This window comes from Heloderma suspectum, chromosome 1 (assembly GCF_057233095.1).
Source record: "Heloderma suspectum isolate Gila_16-S chromosome 1, 16-S_ref, whole genome shotgun sequence".
Taxonomy (NCBI): Eukaryota; Metazoa; Chordata; class Lepidosauria; order Squamata; family Helodermatidae; genus Heloderma; species Heloderma suspectum.
The window spans coordinates 132,826,033-132,848,944 of NC_139458.1; the positions used below are offsets into that span (position 1 = coordinate 132,826,033).

The 22,912-nt window shown below is 43.9% G+C and overlaps 1 protein-coding gene across 8 annotated transcripts in view; it reads left to right on the forward strand.

Moving 5' to 3' along the window:
• Positions 1-9,500: 9,500 nt before the first annotated feature.
• LOC146357899 (NACHT, LRR and PYD domains-containing protein 12-like) overlaps positions 9,501-22,912 on the forward strand; it is a 112,023-nt gene continuing 98,611 nt past the window's right edge. For 6 of the 8 annotated variants that reach the window (XM_084834582.1, XM_084832848.1, XM_084838117.1 and 3 more), the window contains exons 1-4: positions 9,501-9,573; positions 15,835-16,134; positions 19,426-19,464; positions 19,847-21,650. In XM_084834582.1, the coding sequence (XP_084690708.1) occupies positions 15,855-16,134; positions 19,426-19,464; positions 19,847-21,650 (2,123 nt within the window). In that variant the 5' untranslated portion in view covers positions 9,501-9,573; positions 15,835-15,854. Of the gene's footprint in view, positions 10,085-15,834; positions 16,135-19,425; positions 19,465-19,846; positions 21,651-22,912 lie in introns of all 8 variants that reach the window. The other 2 variants (XM_084833696.1, XM_084837232.1) reach the window with 2 other exon arrangements.

The window sequence follows — 22,912 nt, forward strand, 5'->3', positions numbered from 1 at the left end:
TGTAATTTCCTGGCATTTTGGAGCTTGAGTAAACATGGAAAATCTTAACATGATAAATGGAAAGGCTTTTCTGTTAATTGCATTGGGAGATGCCATTTGGTTCAGACACCACAACATTTGTGATCATCTGCTCACAATATTTGCAGCCTCTGTCATGGATGCAAAGCAACTCTGATACCATCATGCTTTTCCCAGTTCTAGCCCTTTAAGCCAGGGGAGGCTGAGGTCGGGTGGGGAGACTTTTCGAGGCAGTTTCCTTGCCTTGAGAAAGAGATGACTGCCTTGATAGGGTTCCTGGCCCTCATTCACCCAAGTCACTTGACCCTGAATGGCAGGAGGAGAATGGCAGTGTGTGCTCTGTTCTAGCTGACCTTGAGGCAACTGCTGTGTCTAAATCCCCACCTAGCCCCTAACATGAAACAGGGAATCTGACCTGTTGATTGCCTCAACATCTCATGCCCAGTTGCAGGGAGAGAGGTAATGGTCTCGTCTAGGGAATTTTCTAGCATTTGCTCCCTGCAAAATAGCCTCCTCACTCTGAAAAGCCCAGTGGTTTATGGGCTGGCTTGCTGCTAGGATAGCCAGAAGTGGTTTACTGTAGGGCAGAGGCAGGCAACCTGGTGTCTTCCAGAAGTTTTGGACTGCAACTCTCATAATTCCAGACCATTAGCAATGCTGCTGGGTCTGATGAGAGTTGTAGTTCAAAGCATCTGGAGGGCACCAGGTTGCCTGCCCCTGCTGTAGCATTTGCTGTGCCATCTTTCATCTTTGACATCTTTCCCAGAGTAAACTACTCTCTCACAGTAGTTTAAGATGCTTCAGGAAGTAGCTCATAGATGACACAAGTGAATACAACCAAATCACTTCCTCCTGCAGTCGTTGCTGGTGCAAAAGCATCCCAGATGTGGGTTGGGTGTCAGTGAGCAGAGTGATGAGAGATTCAGAGTTGACGTTGTCCTGAGAAAAGGCTGCCATAAGAACAGTTATTTGTGTCAGCTCTTAAGGTTCTTGAAAGGTTACTGTTTCTGTCCCTACCCCCAAATTTAGTAAGCCAAGGCTTGAAAGGGGGCAGTTTCCTGCTTTCTGAGTCCTTCTTGGCCCTTTGCATGCCCAGCCAGCTCTGATCTGATCATCCTCTAAGCATTTTACCAGAGAGACTGCATGGAGGAGCAAATGGTGTCAGAGAGCATTGGGCAGTCCTAAACCAGCTCCATGTTTAAGGCGGGGGCACCTAACCGGATAAATATTCAAAATAGTCTTCGGTCCCCTATTCAGTTTTGCAATGAAGTGTTTCAGCAGGGAGATGGGAACAGAACCTTTTTGACTGTTTTATTTTGTGCTTACCTCTTCTATTCTGGATGGTCATCGCATGACACCTGCTATTTGGGAGAATCTCTCCACTGCTCTTACCACTAACCAGTGCCTGACTAAAGCGAATATCTTTGATGTGGCACTGGGAGATTCTAGCAGGAAACAGCTCAGTGATGCACTGAAATATTCAGGCAAAAAATGACAGAAACTGTGGTAAGGTACCTCCGCCCACCATTTTAAAGTAATGATGACTGGAGATGTAGGGAATTCTACAACCATAGATACTGTATCTGGGAGTGCTTTCAGGAAAAAACAGTTGTTACATAGTGTCAGTGTCCTGGAATTGAGGAGGTGGTTAAGAGTATCTCATTGGGAATATATTCTAGGATAGGGCTGGACATCAGAGATCTGTCTCAAAGCGACTCTAGACAGGTTTCACTCTTTGGTGATCTGTCCAGTTTTGAGATCTATGTCCTCTCTCAGAAGAACACACCTGATCTACTAGAACAGGAGTGGGCAATGTAGGGCTTGTAGGCCACATTCATCCCCCTCCCAGCCCTCATTGCCGCAGTGGTTTTCTTGTAGTAGGAAGCTTCATTGTTCAGTTTTCCTCTAGTTTAGTAAAGTACAGACATTGTATCATGATGGTATTTCCCAGAGGTATTACATGTGATCAAACCATATATTAATGTAGGCTCTGTCAGAAAAATGTGTACTTCTGGAGTTTTCTAAAAGAAAAAGAAAAAAAGAACCCATGTTATAGTAGGATTTGACCCTCTCACCAATCTGGAAGTATTGTCATGGTATCTCCAGAGTTAGTCGCCATCTCCAGGTCCTCTTCACCTGGGGAGGCTAAACCCACGAGGAGAAGGAGAGCGCTCGCCCTGCCCCCTGCCCCTGTCATCGTGTCCATCGCCCTCTCCTCGTAGAAGGCGTGTTTCTGAAGAGGAGACTTCCTGGGCACATGGAGGCTCTCCATGCACCCAAGGAGGCTGGAGATTTCAAATGTAATTAATATAAATTAAAATTAGTCCAGATTAACTAAATAGGGGTTTAAATTTTATTCTGTGGGATTTCTCTTCTGTATTTATTTTCATTTGGCTTCATGTGGCTTGAACAGGGCTTGCATTTTGCAAGGAATTGCATTGCTTGCTCCTTGGCAGTTGGAACAGTTGAAACAATGTCCCAAAAGTCCAGAGGGAGGGAGGAGGAGACTCAGCCAGGGCTGAAACTTATAGTGGAGTTTTCCAATATGCTTCAAGGATGCATTGCTCATATTTGTACCAAAAAGTACAGACATTGGCGTTGGTGGTATCATGACAATTTCATTGCTATATGCTGCCTAGGGAGGGCTCCTTCCTTGAAAGGCAGCCTAGAGATATTTTATATAAATAATAAATGACAATATTTGTTGGGGGGGAGATTGTTCAAACCTTATCTTAATGTAGGTTCTGTCTGTAAAAAAGTGCACTTCTGGACTTTTCTCAAGAAGAATAGGGTTTATTTTGCTAAGAAGGCGGATTTAGAGTAAATAAGAAATCCATAATTCAGCTTTCCTCTAGTAAGTACAGACGTTGACTCTGAAGGTGTCGGGAAAATCTTTCTGGGGGTCGGGGTTGAAATCCTACTGTAACATGGGTTCTTCTTGAAAAAAGTCCAGAAATGCACTTTTTACCCAGACAAAACTCACATTAGTACAGAATTTGAACACACCCCTCCAGAAAATATTGTTATGGTATCTCTGGAGACTTACAGAACTCCCAGGAAATCACTGTGGCAAAGATTTCAGCAAATTACCAAGAGGGATTCTAAGTATAAATATAAAATAATTTTGAAAGCTATATTGTGGAACTCCCTGCTAAAAGGAAATAATTGTGGTGAAAAATATGTGTAAGTTTGTGATATCAGTACTTCAGATATACCTTTGCTAACAAGCTGGCAACCTTAAAATACAGTGAACATCCTGCCTTGGTGCATTTCTTTATACATTTCAAATTGCAAACGGTCGTTTTGGGGGAACGATTTTAATCAAGAGATCTCTTCTTTTGTGTTTACTATCTCTGTCTGGGAACTACAAACTGCCTTGTCAGCAGGAAACCATGCCCAGATTGCTCAGTTGCCAAGACAGGAAGATGGACTCTGATGGCTTGCACAGTCCTCTCCACAGCCAAAAGGAGAGAGCTGGCAGGGCAGAGCTGTGCAGCCCAGACAGGGCTGAGATGAGAGGCCCTAAGCCAGGGGTGGCCACTTGTGACCCTCTAGATGTTTTGGCCTGCAACTCCCATCAGCCCTAGCCAGCACAGCCAATGGTGAAGGGCAAGGGGTGCAAAGGTAGCAGACGTCACTCTTCATCTAGACAGGCTGTCGGATGGTGCTGGGGAGGAGTTGGCAGTCGTGCTGCACATTGGCACCACTGACATGGAGAAAAGCACTTACGTGGTCCTGGGCAGGACTTTTAGGTTGTTAGGCAGGACGTTGAAATCCAGGACCTCCAAGGTAGCATTCTCTGAAATGCTACTTATTCCATGTGCAGAGCCAGGCAGAGTTGATGAGTCTCAATGCTTGGGTGAGACTGTAGTGTCTGGAGGAGGGCTTTGGATTTCTCAGCCACTTGACTAATCCTGCCCACAATTTGGTTACTAAAACTCTCTGAGGTCAATAACAATCTAACTAACCTAAACAGGATTGAAAACAATGCCTTTCCAGGTGATAAATTATAATCCCCCCTCTTGTTTCCTGGCAGCATTGGTGACATTTCTGGACTTAAACGATAAAACATTGTTCCAGGCACCGTCCTCCCAGCACACTTTGTATGCAAAGTTAGCAGATATTTGGCATTTCAGAGTATGTAAGAACATAAGAAGACCTGTGCTGGATCAGACCAAGGGTCCATCTAGTCCAGCATTCCGTTCACACAGTGGCCAACCAGCTGTCAACCAGGAACTCACAAGCAGGACACAAGCGCAACAGCACCCTCCCACCCATGTTCTCCAGCAGCAAGGTGTTGACAGAGTGAACTGTATATGCAATGTACCCCCTACGCTGGACTGCTGTCCCTCAGGTGTGGCGGACACTGTCCTGTCACCAGTGTTGAAGAAAGATTCACCTTTCTGTAGGTCACCTTCCCTACCGTGGGATGGGGCACCATCTTGTTTTTTGCCTCAGGCAGCAAAATTGGCCTGTCCCTGTATGTGAGGCTGCTGTTGGAAACCTGTCAGAAACTTCAGTTAGTGCAGAATGCAATAGTCAGGTTATGGAATTAAGCTAAATACACCTTGTCACTTCTTAAACTACACTGGCTGCCAGTCCGTTTCTGAGTTCAACTCAAAATGCAGTTGCTTAGCTATAAAGCCCTAAATGGCTTGGAATGTGGGTTCTTAAAGAACCACCTGCATCTACAACATGAGCTGGCCTGAACATTGCACTCAGCATTTGAGGTGTTCCTTCAAGTCCCCCTTCCCAAACTATCTGAAGTTAAGGGGAGAGGACCTTCTCACTCGCAGGACCCAATTTCTGGAACGCACTCCCCAGAGAGGCTTGCCTGGCACCAACTCTTTACCTTTATGGGGACAGAAATATGTGTTTTTTTTTGCCCAGGCATTTACACACACATTGCCCAAGTACTTGGAAGGTTGTCACAGAGGGGAAGGCCAGGATCTCTTCTTGATCATCCCAGAGTGTAGGACACGGAATAATGGGCTCAAGTTACAGGAAGCCAGATTCCGGCTGAACATCAGGAAAAACTTCCTGACTGTCAGAGCAATATGACAATGGAACTGATTACCTAGGGAGGTAGTGGGCTCCCTCATACTGGAGGCATTCGAGATGAAGCTGGACCTGTCAGGGATGCTTTGACTTGGATTCCTGCATTGAGCAGGGGGTTGGACTCGATGGTCTTATAGGCCCCTTCCAATCCTACGAATCTATGATTCTGTGAATTAACTGACTGAATAGGTTTTATCCGCTGTGCTGAATATTTAGTTTGAATGTTTATCCTTTGGTTTCGTGATCATTTTAATTGTCATTTGTTATTGATGTGTTTAATGTGTTCCTAAGTGGCCACCCAGCAAAGAGCAGAGTGGCAGCTGTTTTGATCACTCTTGCTGCACAACTCTGTAGCCAGCCAAAATAACCCACAGTGACCACCACAAAACACGATAACCCATGAAGGGTTAAATAACCCACTCTGCAGACCGTGGGTTATCAGAGTGGATTATTTTCACCAAATAAGCCATCATGAGTTAAAAAAAACTCCCACCAGACAACATGATAACCTATAATGGCTTAATTAACCTATCATGGGTTATCGTGCCCTCCGAACCCAGTCAGAATGTGCTGAGCCTTGGTTTGGAAAAAAGGAAGACTAAGTGGGAGGGCATACTCATTCTTCAAAATATGTGAATACCTGTATGTAACACACAGGGATGCCACACCACGAAAAAGCAACCCTTCACCCTATTTTGGTTGATGTTATTTGAGTGCTTTATCAGTGCCCCAAAGGGCACATGCACATCAGTAAAACACCACACAAAAGAAACTCAATACAACCATATGAACAATCACATCAATGTTGCTTTTGTATAGTGTTTTATCCATGCACATGGGTAATGTAGAGAGGCGGAAAAGGCACAAGTGAATTGAAGAAACTGGAATCTGTAGGAAGCTGCACACGCAGAGCTCTCGTACAAGATGTGGTAATTAAAATTAGAAAAATGCAGACTTACTTATGTATTTGTTTCTCTTTAGAAATATAGCCAGATGTTTCAAAAGTCCAAAATTATGAGGATTTGGAGATGATTGCAGACATCCCAAATTATGACACCAAGCTCACAACATATGGATGTCGTCGCCTGATACGTCACATCAGTAAATATTTCTGATGAACGTAACCATCAGGTTTATAGCTCAGAACAAGTGTGTGTGTGGGGGGTGGGGGACTGTGAGGGGGGCTGCATTTACTCTTGAATTGGATTGTTATTTAACAAATCACCATACTTCTTCTGATAAACCTTTTTACCTGAAATAAGCCAAGAAAGCCTTTGGCCAGCACTGGCTGGGGAGAGGAGTGGGGTGTGGGCTGCAGGTGAAGGATCCTGTTCAAGGATTAAGAGTACAGTACTATAGATTTGAAGGTGTAAGAAGGTGCAGTTTGCTTCTGATGCGAAATATATTTACTTGGGAATAAGCACAATTTTTCTGTAAAAAAGGACAATGTATTTTAAGGTAAAAATAAAATAATCATCTGTGACCATGTACATGCCTGGTCAGCCTCCCCATGATTGTGAAATGTTGTTAAAATAAGAAAAGATACTGTGACAACCAGAATCGTGCCATGCTGGCTCAGGAGTTGAGGCTGAGCCTGGTTGCCGCTGCTGCATCACTTGCAAAGGACCACTCTGGGTGGTCCTTTGGGGGCCCTGGCTGCAGGGCCCTGGACTTTGTTGGACGGTGGCCACCTGGCCAGTATGAAATTGGACCGATCTTTTGATCAGATGGTCTTTATTCTGACGCTCTGCCTCAATGATATCATTGGCTTTAATTTTCCCCCAGAACACCCACATCCCTAGTGTTTCATTCATAAAAATGATCAAGCAAAATGCAGTGTCTGTTTGTTGCATTTTATTCCCACCCTCCTTCCAAGCAGAATATATGGTTTCCCACACACCCCTCCCTGCCACAGGCACAGAGCATCGCCAGTTGACATTACCTGGTCATCTCTCTCACATTGAGTATTGGCATCTCTGGTCCTCCATTGTCTCAGCTTCACCCACTCACATCTACTTGGCACTCCACTGCCAGAATTACTCACCTCTCTTGGCGCTATGGCTGCATGACTCCCCTCCTGAAATCCCTACACTGGCTTCCTGTCCAGTCCCAGGCCCTGCAGAAGCTCCTCATCCTCACCTGCAAAGCCCTCCATGGCTGCCCCCCCATCCTTCACTCTCTGCTCTTATATCCCCACACATCCCTTCCTGTGACATTTGCTCATTCTGCTTCATCACCCTTAGCCGCCCAGTTCAGCCGCTCTCTGAAATGATCCCACCCTCTTACTGGTGCCTCCTCACTCACGCACACATGTGAACTCGCATCTATACACATGGAATGGTGCAGCAGTGTTTAAAGGGGCCTTTTGGTAGAGGTGTGGTCTGCATACAGTGGATTCATGTGCAGCATCTCTAAAAATGGGTAACCGCTACTTCTAAACATGGAAATTAGTCTACATGCTCTTAAAACTTCTAATCTGGGGAAATTAATTCAACACATGTATGAGAGTGCAAAAGAAGCAAGAATTATTTTACAGTGCTGCAGGATTCATGAACAAATTTGGCCGTATCCTGTTTTTCTTTGTACCCATCTTTGTGGTCTTGAGATCTCTCGTGTGTGTGCGTGAGACTGACATACACATTAGTGTGTATGGCTACCCATAGGATGACCATTTTGCTAACAGATAACCACTGCAAATGTATTTATAGGACACAGAAGGAGAAAAGGACGTGGACATATTTGCATTTGACTGCTGTGCTGTTCTTTATTTCAAGTTTTTCAAACATTTCCATGTATACATGTGGTGATTATTTTCTATTTGAACTTCTCACAAGCTATACTGTGGCGTTCCCTGTCATTTTCTTCCACTCCTGCTTTTGAGTCTCAAAGATTAAACCGCGTACATCCCCATCAATGGTTCTAGCTACTGTGGTTCCAGCTAGCTGATCTAGAATTATTAATCATTCACTAGGAACATGCTGAAATCTAAGATTCTCATGAAGCTGAATTTTGCATCCACTGCTACATTTTGAACTGCCACTGCACACAGGGCATTTCTACACCAGCCTAAAATCTTGCATTTAAAATGGGGCTTCCTGCCTCAGTTTTAAATGCAGGATCACCACTGACTCTCTTTTTCACCCGCTTCCTTTCCCCCTTCCCCCCTCCTCCCTGTATCTGAGGGGATCTCTACACCTCCAGTTTATTGCACGTTCATGGTTGCTCACTCACTGAATTGTGTGGGTCCTACATGACGCCATCCTTGTCCAGGCATTATTCCACTATTTCCTCCCACCTATCCTGTGTTTTCCTCAAACGGAAAAAAATGGTATTTTTTCCAGCCCACGGAACAGGAGCAGCATGACCTCCATGTCAAATTCTCCCATAGCAGAAGAAACCACTCTGCCTGCCTGCTGTGGGCATTTGGTTTTGGTGGTTGGGGGTGCGGTCAGGATGAGGAAGGCAGGCGCGAGGGCAAGAATTGCCTGCCGATTGTATCTCCCACCTCTGCATTTCTCAGTTGGAGGGAGAAGAGGGTAAAATACCTCCCTGCAACAAAAGAAGACACATCTGATCCCCCACCCCACCAAGCTCAGAAGCAATGTCCTCTGTTGTTTCAGAGCACCCTATTAAGGTCAATGGGGCTTACTCGAGGGTTGAAGACTTACAGGGTGCTCTTATGTCTACCCAGAAGTAAGTCCCATTGAGTTCAATGCGGCTTACTCCCCAGTAAGTGTCCAGGATTGGGGCCACAAGAAGGAAGGCGCTCCCTCAGTTCAACCCAGGTGGCTGCCATAAAGAAGCCGTTCCTTATCCCACAAAGAAACTTAAAGCAGGAGGGGGAGGGAGCATGTGTAACGGCAGCCAGTTGTGATCCTGCATTTAAAACGAAAGCAGAAAGCCCAGTTTTAAATGCAGGATTTTAGGCTGGTGTAGAAATGCTCCGAGTCTTCCATGATCTTTCGTTGATCTTGCTCCTCTTCTTGCCGCTTTAAGTATTTTCACGGAGGAAACTGAAGCGGAACACAACGGGGTAATTTGATAACTCATTATCTGTGCTCTATTTAAAAACGGGACAAAGGGAAGGAGCAATCTCAATCGCAGGATAAAAGCTCCGTGTGATGAAGCCTACAGAAAACCCTAACTGGAACCAACTCCAACAGGATGCTCGTGTCACTTTTTCTGCTGGGCACAAGCTTGTGAGTGTCATCATGACAAAGAAGCTTATACCGTACCAGGGGAGGGTCTTGTTAAATAAGCCAGTGGTTCTCTGGATTCAGGCTAAGAAGCCTGGGGCAAAAAAGGAATCTATGTGAATAACATTCCTCAGGCTGAATAGCCAGCGAGACGGAGGGGAGCAGGAGGGGCGGGAAGGGCACATCCGATTTTGAAAACGAAACCAATCTCCTTTTGTGCCTTCGCGCGAGTCGCCTCCGTTTGCTCACAGCAAGCTCAGGCCGTAGCTCATCTCCAATGTCCTTTCTTCACTGCAGAAAGGTGAGTCCAGCAAACGGAATGGTTTAATGTGGCCTCTGATATATGCGTTTCAGTGGTGCCCCTAGAAGGAAGCGTCTTTGATATTGTCTCTAAGACTTCATTTAATTAAAAACCCCTGCAGGCTTGGAAAGATACTTTCTCTTCGGGGCAGCGGCGGATCGGGGCCCTCTCCCCTCCCGAGCTGCGGCCCTCCTGCCCCAGCCACCACCCTCGGCTTGCGCTTACAGCGCCTGGGGCTGCTGCAACACCGCGTGTCGCTCCAGGCCCCCGACTACTCCGCGGCTGTGGCTTCTGCCTCCTCGCTGTCCTGCTTCCATGCCTGCCCCGCCGCCGGCCTCGTGAGACGCCTCTTCCTCGCCCCTGCTGCTAATGTGAGAGGAGCGGAAGAGAGAGCAATGGCGCCAAAGGTGCGCGTCCTCTCTCGCTGGCCACGCAGGAGCTGCTGACCCTGACTGAGGTTGCCATTCTCTTCCCGCCCCAAATCCAGACTCCAGAGAAAAGGAGGGCTGAAGTGAGTTTGGTCTCCCCTCTCCCAAAGCGGTGCTGGAATCTGAAAACGGAAAGACGGACAGGGTCTTGTGTCACCTTAATAAGAGAGCTGCAGCTCAATCCTAAACACGTCTACTCAGAAGTAAGTCCCACTGAGTTCGGTAGGACTTACTCTGAGGTAAATGTGCATAGGATTGCAGCCTGAAAAAGAAGGGAGGGTGGGGAAAAGGAAGGAAGGCGTAGGGGCACAGATGAAGAAGCCATTTCAGAAATAGAATAGCAGGATGCTGTGGGATGATTAAGCATGTTTAAAGAGTATAATAAGTAAAGTAACAATTAGTGCCTCTAAACATGTACAGAGTGCCTCCCAGTCCCAATGAAATATTCACGACACTGAACCAGCCAGGGTTTACATGGGAAAACTCTGTACATGGTCACAGATGCTTATTTTTAATTGAAATGCTAATTACCCTTTTCTATAACAAAATGGTGCTTACTCCTAAGTAAGGGTATTCAGCATCAGAGCAGCAGAAGGAAATCCTATTTTTTTCCTGTAGTCCTACTGGTGTGCTATGATGAGATAAGGGAGTTTAAAATGTGAAACTCTGCACATGTGTGGAATCAAGGCTGCCATTATTATCATCATCATTGTCAGTATTATTATTACTGCTGCTCTAGTATCAAGAATGTAGCAGCTGTGCAGAGTGGGAGGTATACCTGCCATCTGAAGTGAAGTGATGCTTTTTAAGGTACAAAGGGGGCTAGAAGATCTTTCCAACCAGTATCCCAAATGGTTTAACAGCACCATTGTAAGCTGGTGCCCAACTGTGCAGAGAGAGGTGCCCGGTCAATGGCTTCACTTTGCCATTGCAGGCAGTGAGGCTCCTGGCAAGGGGAGGTCGGGTGCCCTGGCTGCTGATATGCTCCCTGGGGTGCCAGAGGCCTTCATCCCCTGCCACTGCTTCCACTCCAAACTGGCCCAGCCGCCTTATTTGGGACAGGGGGACAGAAGTGGTACTGTAGCAAAAAGGGATGTGAGCAGCAATGTAATGTGTGCCTTGTAGTGTGGCCTGACCTAACTTGCTTGACTGTGTCTGGATCCCCTTGGCTCTGAAAGGATCTTTCCGGAGGGCACCTGGTGGCTGCATGGTCCATGAGGCGGCCCGGCTCTGGTGGGTGCGCAGTCCTCCCCGACAGCAGGGGGTTTCACTTGCTAGAGAAAGCTGAACAGATGTGGAGAAGCACAGGGAGCTCTTCTTTTCTGTTAAAAACCACAAAGTGTCTTGTGGCACCTTGAGACTCACAAATTTATTATGGTGTGATAAGTTTTTGTGGACTAGAGTCGACCAGGCTCAGATGCCAGAATAATTTGACCCGCTTTTGGTATTATGCACCTAGATGGGGGGCGGGGGGATCATTTGCTGTTCCGCCTGTCTTGGGCCGGCCCTGTTCCTGTATGCGTGTTCCTGTATTTGAAGGGCTTAAAAGAACAATGAAAAATCCTCAAACACAGGAGAGAATCCTCAGGAGGTTTAAGCTCATGGACAAGCTTCACTTGGGCCTTTTTTAAACGTCAAGATGGCATAATGTAGGGGGGATCCATGCTTGTTCAAGGAGACAACCCAGCAATACTGCTCTTGGGTTGTGAGACTTCAGCCACAGTCTTCCCTCTAATTTGGCTGGACTTGGTTGTTCGCACATACATAAACATGTGCTTAATTTAAGCATACATGTGATCATACCTCAGAGTGTATTCGCAGCCATAGTTTAATAAAATGAGTTTCACTCCAAAAATGTTTGAAACTGATTGTTCAATGGGGCTTTCCAACCCCCTGCTCCCACAGTACCTTCTGTGCCACGTGAAAATCATCTGGGGGTTGATTGGGAAGTAGGATTTGGTTACTTTTCTATATTTTTATGATGTGCCCCCCCCACAGTGGAAATGTTTGCAGCTTGGTATCCAAAAGGTCTCATCAGTGGCATCTCTTTTTATTATTTTGTCATAATTTAGTACTTAGCACATTATCCAAAGAACTTCCATACAGATGTTCTCAAAAATCCTTACAACAGCCCTGTGAGGCAGGCTAGAGTTAAAATGGCATAAAGCCATATGATACAGCTGCTTTGGGCCACAGACGCTATCGGAGGGCATTACCATTTTCTTGCGCTTGACCTTCAGGTGTGTCTTACTGTGTATGCTCCTGGACCCAGAAAAGGAGGGCTGCAGAGAGATGAGCAAATTCAAACTCTCCTTTTAAGTTCTGGGCACATAATACATGGGTGGTACTGCTTCTGTGAGAATGCCCTCTTTGGCAATTTATTGAAGAGGGTTTTTTTCCCCCCTCTGTAGCTCGGTTCTTTCAAGCGCTCCTTCAAACCATGCTACAACAGTTCTGTAAGGTAGGCCAGTGTCCCTACAAATGTCTTCGTGTACCTTTAAGAATGCATATTAAATACATCAGAAACCCCAGTTGACCTTCTAGTTAGGACCTGCTGAGAAATCCTACACACACTGTAAGGCTGAGAGTCAGGCTGCAATCCTGTATATATTTACCTGGGAGTAGGTCCCATTGAACTTAGTGGAACTTATTTTTAAGTAGACATACATACAATTGCACTGTAAATCCTGTTGTAGTCTATGGGATGAATGTGTAAATATGTTTAAAGAGTGCGCTGTAAAGAAAAAGTGAGCATTTGTAGAAAAAAGAAGGATCTTCCCTGGGTTTGTCAAGGCTATTCCATGAATTACTGGAAGGGTGCTGGGTATATTTCTAGCCTTCAGGAAGAAACATCAGAGGTACCTTGCCTCCCACTTAGATAGTGCATGACAGACTGTGCAGACTGACTGCCTTTCTGTTATGTGGTTGGCCTGGGACGTGGAGGCAGTTGGCCCGGCATTAACAACTCCTTCATAATGTATTTAAGGGCCAAACTGGATGCTCCATTACTAGTGTGTTGGTTTCCATAGATGGAACCCTCTATACACATCTTTTTCTTTTACAAGAAGAGCAGCCGTAGGGGAACCTGTGGGAAAGGGGCTTTAAACCTCTCCCCCAAGTGGTTCTCCTTCTAAAAATTGATACCCCCTACCTATTATCCCTCATTAGAACATACCTTTCCATACAACTGTTTCCTGCTTTGATGTGATCAATATGCAGAAAATGGGTTTAAGTGTGTGTGGCTGAGGAAGGGGAAAAGAAGAACCCCGCACAATGTTTTGCGACTGCAGAGGAGTCTTTATTCTAAATAAAGAATATATATTCAGTCGTCAAACCTGCCGGTTTAAAAGACCAGAAGATAAGGCTATCTCACGTTGGTCCAAACTCCACAAAGCCAGGAAATTGGAAGCTAACACTGATGCCTCATCTGACGTGCCCCGTGATCAGTCATGTTGTTGTGCAATGTCATCAATTGTGCTTGCTTATAACTTACCCTCCATGCATCTACACTTTTCCTGGGTCTTTCATTCCCAAATCCAGATTGGGGGGATAGAGTACCGGGGATCAGCAAAGATGCTCCACCTTGTCCTGGTGCTAAATTGCCCTATTACCCAGGAAAAGACACACTGCAACTTTTGTTTAGACTGAGGAAAAAGTATTAGCCAAAGCTTCTAATATTTATTGAGCACTACAGTTTCTGAGCACTGCGTTACCTAGCCATTAAGTTACCTTATGATTGCAATTATGCACATTGTGGTTGTAGTCGTATTCATTACATGTCATGGGGGTTCCTGGAGGGTAGATGTTGCTTTTTGCTGCAAATTAGCACAAGAAAAGACACCCTAAAGACTAACAGATTTATTAAAACAATTTCTAGAGGGGTAGCTATGTTAGTCTGTTGCAGCAAGAACAACCAAGAGTCTTATGGCAACTTAACATTTATTGATACATTTTCTAGTCACTGAAGCAAGGAATTCAATTTAGTTTTTGACTATAAAACTAACTTCTTAAAACAGATTAGCACTTTCCACAATCCTCTGGTGGAGGTATTTGTACTTGGTAGTTGCACCAGGCCTCTTCATACCCTCGATGTAATGAGTCACTTCTGCTGAAAGCCTTAAAGAGTCAATGCCCACCTTCCACATCTAGTTTGGGCATTTCTCTCTCCTCTTGAGCTGACAAGGCTCATACCTCACCAACTTTGGCCTCACTTTTGTAGGTTGTTGCTCCTATTCCTTCCTTTGTTAGCATTGCTTTTTCTCCTTGACACTCAAAGCATTTCTACATGAGGGTTTTATTGCATGCTCATGATTGGTCATTCATGGATGTTTGCAGGTCCTTTGCATGAACCGATAAGGAATGTTAATTCGATATATCAGCAGTCTGTAATTGCACAGTTTTGCTGTACTACAGCACTATCTAGTGGCTGTATAATGAATCATATAGAATTTGCTGAGAAAGGTCCTCGATTCAAAGCACATGTCCTCCCGTATAAAGGAGCTGATCTTAATCCCACAAAGAATCCAGAAGCAGAAGCCCAGACAAGGATGTGGGATTTTCAGTTTCCTTTCTCTTTCTCACCCCAAAGCTCTTCTTTCTCATTCGGCTCCCTCCCCTCCTGCACCTGCTGACAGCCAACACACAGCTGAGCTTTAGCCTTTGTTTCCCTTTGACAGCAGCCGCAGGAGAAGAACAGCCTTAGAGTGTCTGTCCACAGGTAGGGGAACTTCACACAATCATGGCTACGTGGACAGAGTGAGACTACAGACCTACACATGAGTAGAAGCCAGCTTATTTCTGGGGGCAGCTACACCTGGTAGTTTTTAAAAATCAACACATGTGAACTCTTTCTCAGGAGCAGGTGAACACATGTACAAGCAGCTTGTACACATGGAGGGAATAGTGTGAAATTATATATCATGCTGGCTGGGGAATGCTGGGAGTTGCAGGACTTTTTTCTGTCTGAACATGCATAGGATTATGCCTTTAATTTCTTTTCTTTTTCTGCACCCGCACTCCATGGTCTGCTTAGGGTTTTTTTGCAGTGGGTAGGAGAGACTTTGTAAATGTAAAGTAATAGGAGGTGGTCTGAGAGCTCATTTTCTTCTTTAATTCCTTTAACATCTTTAAAGGTTAACACCTCTCTGTGAAGCCTCCTGCTTTCAAAGGGGCTGGAATTGTTGCTGGAAATGGCACTAGGTGACCACATAGCATTGTTTCCATGGGCCCATGGGATTAATCTTTTTTTTCCCCATACAGCCCATAGAAACAACATTATGTGCTTAGGTAGCGCCATTTCCAGTAACAATTCCAGCCTTGTTGAAAGCATGCAACACGAGCTCTGCTTCCTAGTCATCTCTTTTTTGATAGTAGCTAAGCTGGTAGATGAGGAGAATGCTGGGGACATACTAGTTGATTTCAGCAATGCTTTCCACAAAGTCCTCCATGATACTCTTGTTAGGATGCTGGTAAAATGTGAGCTATTGACTTTAAAGGAAAAGGGAAACAAGAGGCACTGGGGAGGGACTATAGAGCTCAGTGGTACAGCACATGCCTTGCATTCAAAAGGTCCTGGGTTCAGTCCATAGGGTTTTTTGTGTGTATCCTTCTTTTAAAGGATCAGGAAGTAGGCGATGGGAAAGATCTCTGCCTCATAGAATCATAGGGTTGGAAGGGGCCTACAAGACCATCGAGCCCAACCCCCTGCTCAATGCAGGAAGCCTGGTTCCCATTATCTTTCTGAATGGTGTGGAGAGAGAAGTTGGTGTACTGTCTACTACATGACAACATACTTTCTCCATGAACGATATTAGTTTAACTTTTTTTTTTCCAGATTATGTATAATTTCTAGCAATGGATATGAAGAAAAGTGTGAAAGATATCCTCTATGATACTCTGCAAGAACTCCTTGAAAAGCAGTTTAAAGAATTTAAATGGAAGCTACCTGACATTAAACTTGATGGAAAAAGCAAGATCCACAGAGGTCAGGTGGAGAAAGCTGATAAACAAGAGGTTATAGATCTCATGTGTCACTCTTATGGAGAAGAAAGTGCTCGAAATGTATGTATTTCTGTCCTTAAAGAGATCAACGTAAGAGACCTTGCTGCAAAACTTGAAGAAACAACACAGAATGGTAAGAAACCTCAACATGTTGCAGGATATTTCTCCCCAAAGTAGAAGAGGCTTATTTGCAAACAAATCCTGTATCTCTTCTTTTCATAATGCCAGGGAGGCTTGTTATGGATTTGGATTTTGCTGAGTGTTTTCAAACTATAGTTCCAGTATTTAGGAAGCCTTTGTCTGCCAGTTAACTACCCATAGCTAATCAATACACTTCAAACAAAGCATATACCAAAAATTGTTTTCAGTGGATTCAGTTTTGGTTTTGTAATAACAAGAATTAGTAAGGGAAAAATCTTCTTGATCCATTTTTAAAATTAGAAATATGCATGTAACTTCACATTAAAATGTAACTTGTATAAAATGACATTAAAACATTTTTGTTGTTAAACAAAGCTTTGCCAAAGATCCTTAGATCTTAATCGCTTAACAGGAAATAGAGTTTGCTTCTGCTGCCCTGATGCTGAACCTTATCCTGAATACTTCAGGATAAGCACCATTTTCTTCTAGAAAAAGATATATTTTAAAAAATAAAATGTTTTTTATTTTTTGTAAGGTTGCCCATTTGTATACCTTTGTATTGTTTTTTGCCCTGTACGCCACCTTATGACAGTTCTACCCTTAAAGGCGGCCTAAAAATTCCATTCCAGCAGGCTGTGCTGAAGGAGATGAGAGGGAGAAGCAGCGCCATTCCCACTGAAAGACTGAGGGTGCAATCCTGGGCACAACAGAAATAAGTCCTACAACCCAGAGCATTCCCCTGCAGGCAAGGATTGCCTTCTTTTACTGATTATTTGTGAGCTGCTCCAGGGGGCTTTTTGGCTGAGAAGTGGGATAAGAATACGCTAAACCAAGTAAATACATCATGTATAGTCCCAGGCAGCTGCTCCCAGACTATTTTTTTAAGGAAGAAAGGATGCTAGGGCAACCAGCAGCAGCCTTGATGGGCCCCAGTATGCCCATTTCAACATGTACTTAAGTATTCCATTGAGAATGATGAAATTAAAAGTGTGTTATTTTAGCATGCTGCCTCAATCGTAGTAGCCTATCCCACCCCCCCACCCACCCCAGAAGGAAGGAAGAGAGAGAGAGAAGAGAGACAGACAGACAGAGAAAGGATTGATAATTACAGTGGAATTATCTCCTTGTAAGAGTACATGGGATTGCAGCCTAAATTAAAAATAGTAAACTTTTTACATGTAATAACTGGAAACATGACCCATAAATATAACACCTAGCCACCCCCACATTGTCTTTAGAAACTACTGTACATGCCAGCAGGAAAATATCAATAGAGCATATATACACTCACCGTGAATACAGTTCACCCAGTTGCATACCCCATCAAACTTACCAGTTAAGAACATTAATTCAAGTTGCCCAGTTTTTTAAATGCAGAAAAAATGGACAAGCATTACAAGACTGAACCTACCACTGATTTTAACTTCCACCCACTACGGATTGTAAGGCTGTGATCCTATATACACTTACCTGGGAGTAAGCCAGGTAACCTTGCCCAGAGCAACCCCGTCTCTTGGGAGAGATGGGGTCTACCATGATTGGGTAGCTCAGGGCTGAGCCTGACCTGTGCCCCTTGTTTTGTTTGATTTCCCCTCCTAATGAGGGGTGCTAGCACTGCCTGGTGCTGGGTGCCAGGCAGACTCAGTGCCTTTCCACTTCTGCATGCGCAGTTTTGAAAATGAAGCTACAGCAACCAAGAATGGTAGCACAGCGCAGCAGCCACAGCCAGACACTGGGGAGAAGCCGGCCACAGGGAAGACTTTTTTCTTAAAGGTCATCATCATCATCATGGCGATCACTCGTGACCGAGTAAGATTGTCTTCCAGGGGTAGAGTCTTAGCAGTGGGTCTGCAGGTGGCTGTGAAGGCCAAGCCTGGATCCACACAGCCTCCCACAGTGAGGACATAGGTTTCCAGGTGGAAGGCGATCACGGTGGGGGTTTGCTTGATGTGCCTTCCGCTGAGCTCGTTTCTCCCTTTTGCCCTGCACTTGTGCTTCTTCAAAGTCCACAGCACCTTTAATATAGGCTGACCTCCAGTTGCGACGCTCATGGGTTAGAGCTTCCCAGTTCTCAATGCTTATGTTACATTTTCTTAGATTAGCTTTGAGAACATCTTTAAATCTCTTTTGCTGTCCACCAATATTCCGTTTTCCATTCATAAGTTGGGAATAAAGTAGCTGCTTTGGAAGACGATGATCAGGCATTTGAACAACGTGGCCGGTCCAGCAAAATTGATGTTGGAGAATCATTGTTTCAACACTGGTGGTCTTTGCTTCTTCCAATACGCTGACATTAGACCGTATGTCTTCCCAAGTAATTTGCAGAATTTTTCGGAGACAGCATTGATGCTTAAAGGTACAGGCAGGGGGAGGGGGCATTGATGGGAGGGCGGCATAGGGAGAGTCCTCTAACTGGAGCCATGACTGATCTTTGCTCCTCTGACTTTGTCCTGTGTCTGAACTTTTGTGCAACTGACCTTGGGCTCCTTCTTGACTCTGCTTCTTGGATGGTGTTTTGTATGTGACGGCTTATCTGTGCTTGGACCTTGGCTGCTCCTCAGATCTGTCTTGAACTGTCCCTCTTGCCTGGTAAAATGGTGCCTTTGACCACTGCCTGTTCACTGACTTGCTTTTGGATGGCCCCTTAATTTGACTGAATGCTGACCCTGATCCAGCCATAGCAGGAGAGAATGAAACTGAATATGCATGATGTAACTTCGCCAGTAGATGTTGTCACAGGTGTTAATAGGGCAAGAAAATCTTTTTTCGCTTTTGAACCACTACCTGGAACCTCACCAAACCAATGAAGCATTGCCTTCTTCAAGAGGCCTGAATAAAGTATATGGGTAGTTTCATCAGATCGGTTTGACATTTGGCAAATTGTAGACCTCATGAAGTACCTCACGGATGCCACATTTCACATTACTAGCTCAACAAGTGTTATTTTATATGCAATGGCATTTTGTGGTTTGTAATGGTGGAGTTGTTTTCTATGTAACTCACCTTAGTCCAACATTCACAATATACAGTCCTCCTCTCAGGCATTCCCACTGAATGTGTGAAGGGGGACTGGGACTGTGCCCATGGCCATGCCCCCCACTTGTGCATTCAGCTGAAAGCATGTGGGTTGGAGGTATGGCCTGCAGAGACACAGATGTTGGGGTGAGGCCTGCAGGCATGATCCCGCTTCCTTCCCTATGCTGTTATTGGGCTTATTAGGTAACTTTGATTACTCACATGTCAATTTCCTGCCTTGAGTTAAACTACTCTTTTTCTTTTTCAGATTTTGGTCCTAGTCGAGTTCCTGAAAGAACAGCATATGGTAGGAGTCATTCCAATAAACAAAAATGCATGATGAATGTGGGCTTTAGAACGGATCTACCAACTGTTTGTTTTTGATAGGAATAAATTCCTCCCTCAGCACGTTACTTTGCTATGGAGATCTAACCTCTGATTGGCTTTATCTAAAATTGGCTCAGGCCACATATATTGAGACATGATCATTAGGAACCATATGCTGTTGAATGATTATGATGGGATTATATCTCAGTATGCTTCAAGTGTAAGTTTTCAGTGATTTAAATTCAGATTTTTTTTTCATTTGAAGGTAGAAAAAAACTTATTTAACATAGATGAAGAATGAAATTATACCTGTATTATCCAGAATGTCTTTCCAATATTTCTAATGCCATATCTTTTCTTAGATTGTAGATTGTCATATAGAAAATACATTAAACAACAATTTGAAAGAATGAGACAGCAAAATTCTCTTCTTGGTGAATATGTACTTCTAAACCAGTGCTATTTAAAGCTACTAATCATAGATCACCACCGACAAGAAGAGGAAAGAGAGCATGAAATAAGGGCTTCAGGAAGGGAACATGTGCAAATCATGAGGAATAGAGCCAGCCTACCTGTTACCATTCAAACATTATTTAACCCTGATAGCAATGGACAAACGTCTCAAATTGTTGTGCTGCAGGGAGCTGCAGGGATTGGGAAAACAATGACAGCAAAAAAAATCTTGTTAGACTGGGCCAGTGAGCAACTTTACCAGGACATGTTTGATTATGTTTTCTACATTAATTGTAGAGAGCTGAATCTTGATGCAGAGAGGAGCATTGCAGAAATCATTTTAGAGCGATGGGCTAGTCTGGATTTCAGTAAAGAAATACTCAGAAATCCAAGTAAACTCCTGTTCATAATTGATGGGCTTGATGAAATCCGTTTTTCCATGAATCAACCAGAAGACTGCCTTTGCACTGATCCCTGGAAGAAGGAGTCAGTGAGAGTCCTTCTGAGTAGTTTATTTCGAAAAAAAGTTCTTTCTGAATCCTATTTGATAATTACCACAAGACCAACAGCTCTGGAGAAACTCCGTCAGTGCTTGGAGTGTTCACGTTATGCTGAGATCCTGGGCTTTTCAGTAGAGGACAGGAAGGAATATTTCTACAACTTCTTTCAAAATAAATATCAAGCAAAAAAAGCTTTCAGACTTGTAAAACAAAATGTGACCCTCTTCACTGTGTGCTCAATTCCCTTTATGTGTTGGATCACCTGCACAGTGTTGAAACAGCATTTGGAACAACAGAACAAAAGAGCTGAAGACTTTGCACAAGCATCAATAACCCTCACTGGTGTCTATGTGCGATACCTTTCCAGTTTGTTAAAGTCAGGCAGCAGTCAATCAAAGCAACACATGCAAAGCAGATTGAGAGCTCTGTGTTCTTTTGCTGTTGATAGAATCTGGAAACGTGACATACTATTTCCGGAAGACGAAATCAAGGATCTTGGCTTTCATCAGGATGACCCCCTATTTCTGAATGAGAACATTTTTACTAAAGACGTTGATTGTGAATGTGCCTACAGCTTTGTTCACTTGAGCTTTCAGGAGTTTTTTGCTGCTCTGTTTTATATACTTCAAGAAAAAGATGCATTGGATTCTGAGCTGGCTATTCGAGATGTGAGAAAATTGTTAGAAAGCCATGTGACTTCTAGACCTGATTTAGCATTGACAGTGCGTTTCCTTTTCGGTCTTTTAAATGAAGAAAAAAGAATGAAGGATATGAAAAAGAGGCTTGGATGGGAAAATTCGCCTAAAATTAAAGAATTCTTATCAGAATGGTTAAAAAATGCTATAGAAACAAAGATTGAAAGAATGTATAGACAGAAGCCACCGTGGTTTGATTGTTTATATGAAATCCAAGATGAACATTTTGTAAAACGTGCATTAGCTCATGTGTCTCTAGTTGACGTATCATGGCATTCTCTTTCTGCTATGGAAAGGATGGAGATCGCATATTGTCTGGAGCACTGTTGTAATTTGGAAGTACTTGTTGTGCGTTATTCTTCGGGGGAGGACTATGACATGGATGACGACGAGGATGCGGATGACAACGAGGACAAAGAAGAAGATGGAGAAGGAGAGGAAGGAAGAGAAGAGAGGAAGCAGAAAACAAGAAGAGGAGAAGGAGAAGAAGACCATAAGAAGAAAAAAGGGGAAGAAGAGTATGTATATTTCATATCCTAAAATACTGCTGCTCCCTTTGTCTTTGATTTGTCTTCCTTTACTTTCTGGTGGCTCTCTACTCTAGAGCACTTTCTAACCTACTCTTTCTGATGTATTGATAAGAATGCCACTTATTGCCACTCTGTTTGTATTTGGATATTTTATTTATTTATTTTATTTATTTATTTCATTTCTATACCGCCCAATAGCCGAAGCTCTCTGGGCGGTTCACAAAAACTAAAACCAAACAACACACAATAAAACAATTTAAAATATATAGAACATTAAAACCACAATATAACAATACAACCACAATAAAACCTAGCAGCAGTACAGGAGTTTAAAATACAGATTTAAAACAGCAAAGATAAAAATTTAGAAAGCTAAAATGCCTGGGAAAATAAAAAGGTCTTCTCACCTGGCGCCGAAAGGAGTACAATGTAGGATATCAAAATGAATGTTCCGAAAGTTATACTTCTTCACAAGATTGACATGTGATTTTGGGGATGTCACTCTGCCTCATAGCCCAGACTGCAGACAATGCAGTGTTAGATGGTCTAGGATTGATTTTTGCCCTTTTCTTTCTAGGCATCAGCCCCCTGCTCTCCTGTTGCCAACCTAGAAGCAGAATAAAGTGGATGAAAGAAGCAACTGTGGAAGCAGAACCTGCTGCTCTTTAGAGAGTACAGGTTGAAACTCCATTCAGTTGCATCTCATGCAGTTTTCAAAATGGCACTCCATGAAAACAACTTGCTAACTTGAGCTCTTGAGCATAAAAATATCATTTTTTTTTCTTATTAGAATTTGAGGTTTTTAAAGGCTGTATAGTTACATGGCCATAATTATGGTTTTCTTTGAATGTACCGAAACTTACAAGATGATTGATATAAATTATTACATCATCATTTTGGAGATATGTGATATGAAGGGGCACTCTGTTGGGAAACCATCCTTTGAGAGTAGTCTAGTCTAGGGCTTTGTTTATGTTTGTTTGTTTTGCAGTAAGGCAAACCATTGAGACAGTTCAAAGGTGTCCCAGTCTGTGGTCCCTTGAGTCTTGCAGGGGAAACTGGTAGCAAGATCAAGGCAAGAAGAAAGTAGGACCTTGGATATCTCTAAGTGGATCCTCCTGGCTCGAATTCTCTCCTACTAGGACAATAAGAGGGTGTTGTCTCAGGAGGGAGCTAAAGCCAACTGAAGCCTTATGTAGGTGGGCAAGGCTTGTAGGGTGGTCATCTCGATGCTTTGTGGAGGAGCTGAC